This window comes from Macrobrachium nipponense, chromosome 19, assembly GCF_015104395.2.
Source record: "Macrobrachium nipponense isolate FS-2020 chromosome 19, ASM1510439v2, whole genome shotgun sequence".
Taxonomy (NCBI): Eukaryota; Metazoa; Arthropoda; class Malacostraca; order Decapoda; family Palaemonidae; genus Macrobrachium; species Macrobrachium nipponense.
The window spans coordinates 34,588,372-34,592,034 of NC_061088.1; the positions used below are offsets into that span (position 1 = coordinate 34,588,372).

The following is a 3,663-nucleotide window of genomic DNA, read 5'->3' on the forward strand; positions in this document are numbered from 1 at the left end:
CTATGTCAATCAACATTCACTTCCTTTTGCCTATAGGGATGTTGCCCTCAGGTCCTTGGACACTTTTTTTTTTTTTTTTTTTTTCCTTGGATCCGGTGGTGGCTGCCCAACAAGTTGTGTAACTTACCCAGTGCCCCTGGCAGGACAGTTTGTATCTTACCAAAGATGATTGTGTGGAAGAGAAAATGAGTGAGTTGGCTGGCCTCTTTCTTTCTCTTTTTCCTTTCTTCTTCCTATGGGCCTCTTTCTTTCTCTTTTTTTTCCTCCTTTCTTCTTCCTACGGGTGGGACGAAGAATAGACATGTCATATGCTGGAACTGGTCTGATACAGGTGAGTATGGTGGTCATACTAATTGTGGTTTTGTATTGTTACTATACAACTGACAAGTCTTGTATTCAGTAGCAAGTAACTCCTCTCTCTAGCAAGGGGAGTGAGGAGTGGTGACAAACCCATGTGGCTTGCATGGTTTGTTGCTTGAACAGGCAGAGCTTTCTTTATCTACCTGAGATGCAATGAATCTGGTCATATATCAATGTGTTTCAACCTAGACGGCTGAGTTTTTAGATATCCGATTGGCTATTCTCTCACGGGCTTGGACTCCCTTCTTTAGAACTCGTTCTTCTAGGAAGGGGGGTCAGGTGGGTTACACTCCCAGCTGGTTTAGGGTTTCTTGTACCTCCCTCTAAGTATAAGTCTATTCTATTGTTAAGACTGAAGGTTTGTTCCATGTATAAACAAATCACAAATTTTTAAAGTTTGCATTTTTTATAGCTAACAAACCTGAGGTCTAATGTTTACTGCCCAACTCTAGCCACCCCTCTCTCTTTTCCTGGGTTGGGAGAAAGACGGATGCGTCACAGGGTTCTATGCCTGGTTGGTGACCAGCTTCCACCTCATATATGTATGAATTGCCAGATGCCACACATTCCTTGCTTTACAATCTGATTGTTTTAACCATTTCCAGCTGGCACAAGATTATCCTATAGTTAAGACCTCAGGGCAGTTTGCTAATAAAAATACAAATTTATTAAAAATGTGTGATATTGTATTGAACTGCTTCTAAGTGTCCCATGTCACCTTTTTGAAAGTTAGGGTAAACGTTAAGCAGTTTTATATACGTAACATGGGGAGGAAAAGAACAGACTTTTTTTTATATATATATATATATATACACCTAGTACAAGAATACTACATACTTGCCTTTTGTGCCCACCTTTTATCTGATAGTGGGAAAAGATTTTGGTGTATTTTTTTATTTTGTTTTGAGTGGAAAGGTTTACTCTCTCTCTCTCTCTCTCTCTCTCTCTCTCTCTCTCTCTCTCTCTCTCTCTCTCTCTCTCTCTCTCTCTCTCTCTCTCATATCCATTGGAAAGCAAGATAGAAAAACTGTCTTTTAGAAATGCTGCGTAAAAGTAGGCGCACAAGTTATGTAGTTTGTGTTAGAAATCAAATAAAGGTGCTTGAGAGATAGGACAGCACTATAAGTTGCCAAAGTAGTGCATAATTTAAAAAGAATTTGTGTTGAATTGTGTAAAGGATGTTTGGTGTAATATTTTCTCAAGTACATACTATTGTCCTTCCTTGTCAGAAGTCTGCCAAAGTGTTTCATACTTCAGCCTTCAGCTTCATCAGACTTTGAATTCATACATTATTATGCAGTAATTACTACGTGCATACACTATGAATATAATGCATTATGAAGAGGATAACTAGAGATTGCATGGGCAAAAGTAAATTTCTATTGGAGAAGTGACTACTGAGCTCAAGTGAGAGACTTCATTTCTGAGATTAGCCATGAAGTGTATTGATTATTGGTATATGTAGCTCATGATTGTTTATGGCTGTACCACTGCTTCTTAAGATAAAAGACTTTGCTTTGGATAAAGCAATCAGAATGACAGTTGCTCAGAGTTTGAACAAACATCTTCTTTTTTCAGGCTCAGAAGATGAGTGGAAAGTCTGCAACAAGTGTACCCAATGATGAAGTTTCACAGACTTCAGAAGCTGCCAATGTCGATAAAAGATATGAATGTACTGCCTGCAGAAAATGTTTTTCTTCTAAACATAACCTGACCATGCACATGGATGAGCACTGTGGCATCAAGAGGTATAAGTGTGATCTGTGCAACAAGAGTTTCAGGCAAAAGAGAAGTCTCAATGCACATGCACAGAAATGTATGCCAAATGAGCATAATTGTATCATTTGTAACATAAACTTTTGGACAAAGAAGGAACTTTATGCTCACATGGAAACGCACAAAGGTGTCTCTTACGAATGCATATTATGTAGAAAAAGTTTTCCAACTCTGGCACACCTTGATACTCACACAGATACTCATATGGCGGAATTAAAGCATAGGTGCCATGTCTGCAGTAAAATTTTCTTTAATGCTGTCATGCTTAAGAAGCACCTAGATTCTCATTATATTGACAAGGAGTATGAATGCATGATGTGTGGTTTGACATTTTCAAGTGAAGTTCGGCTAAAATCTCACATTATGGATCATGAAAAAGGGATTACAAATTGTACTCTCTGTAACCGAAAGTTTTCCTGTCAAGAACGATTTGAAAAACACATGGCTGAACATAATAGAAAGAAGAAGTATGTGTGCAAAATCTGTGGGAAAGGATGTGTAACTAGCTCTTACCTTAAAGATCACATGGATATACACGAAGGCATTAAGAGACATAGTTGTCCAATATGTCAGAAAAAATTTCGGTTCAGAGGTGCCCTTTCAGCTCACATGAATGAGCACAATTTACCGTATGAGAGGGTATTGAAAGTAGGCAAAAGAAACTGCCGTAAAGAATTTAAGTCACAAAATGGGGAGGATGTTGTTGTGCCTAATAAAAATAGTGTTGATCTTGACTTTGATTCTGGAAATGAAGTGGGTGGAGTGGATCTTGGAAGTGGAGTGGGAGAAGCACAAGTTGATAGTTTTGATACATATTCCGAATCATGGCACAAGAAGAAATATTCACCTAATAGAGAAAACAGTCCTAATGGTTCAGGATTACAGAACATTGGATATGATCCACAGAAGTGTGCTAAAACGCACAAGTGTCCAGTATGTAAAAAGGAATTTATGCTTAAAAGTACCTTGAAGCTTCACATGAATGTTCATGAAGAAAAGAAATATTTTTGCCCTATTTGCAATAAGAAATTTAGTTATAAGTGCAACCTTAATACCCATATAAAAATGACCCACAAGTCTTTACAATCAGTTCCTAACGTATCATCTCCAGATAATGTTAGTGAGAAATCAACTTGAATCCTTATGGTGGGGAAATGCTCAGAACTTAGTTTTTAAAGATGTGACTCCAAACTTTATTTTTATTATAAGATAAAATAAGATTACACTTCACAAATGACAGATTTTGATATGCTATACAGTATTTTGTATACAGTATTTATGATGCGATGTAAGCTTCTTTATACTTGCACATCATTCACTGCAAAATGAGGTCTGTATAATAAGCAGAGTGATTTGGTGATGATTTCCTAGTCGTTTGCACCCAGTTATTTGCTTTCTTTAATGGATATTGGTGTATGGAAAGCTCATATATTTAAACGATTCATCAAGAATCATGATAATAATTAAGGAAACTATAGTATTCAAGTTTGTCTTGTCAGTGGTGGTTTAGTTCTGGTTTTAGTGATT

General features: G+C 37.2%; 1 protein-coding gene across 1 annotated transcript; it reads left to right on the forward strand.

The window, feature by feature from the left end:
* The first annotated feature begins 301 nt into the window (after positions 1–301).
* Positions 302–3,273, forward strand: LOC135211337 (zinc finger protein 569-like). The gene is made up of 2 exons (XM_064244656.1): positions 302–331; positions 1,939–3,273. The coding sequence occupies exons 1-2, from the start codon at positions 302–304 to the stop codon at positions 3,271–3,273; spliced, it is 1,365 nt and encodes a 454-aa protein (XP_064100726.1).
* Positions 3,274–3,663: the final 390 nt, after the last annotated feature.

Coding starts and splice junctions, on each gene's coding strand:
- LOC135211337 (XM_064244656.1), top strand. CDS start 302: ATGTCATATGCTGGAACTGGTCTGATACAG. Junction 332..1,938: donor CTGGAACTGGTCTGATACAG/GTGAGTATGGTG, acceptor TTCTTTTTTCAG/GCTCAGAAGATGAGTGGAAA.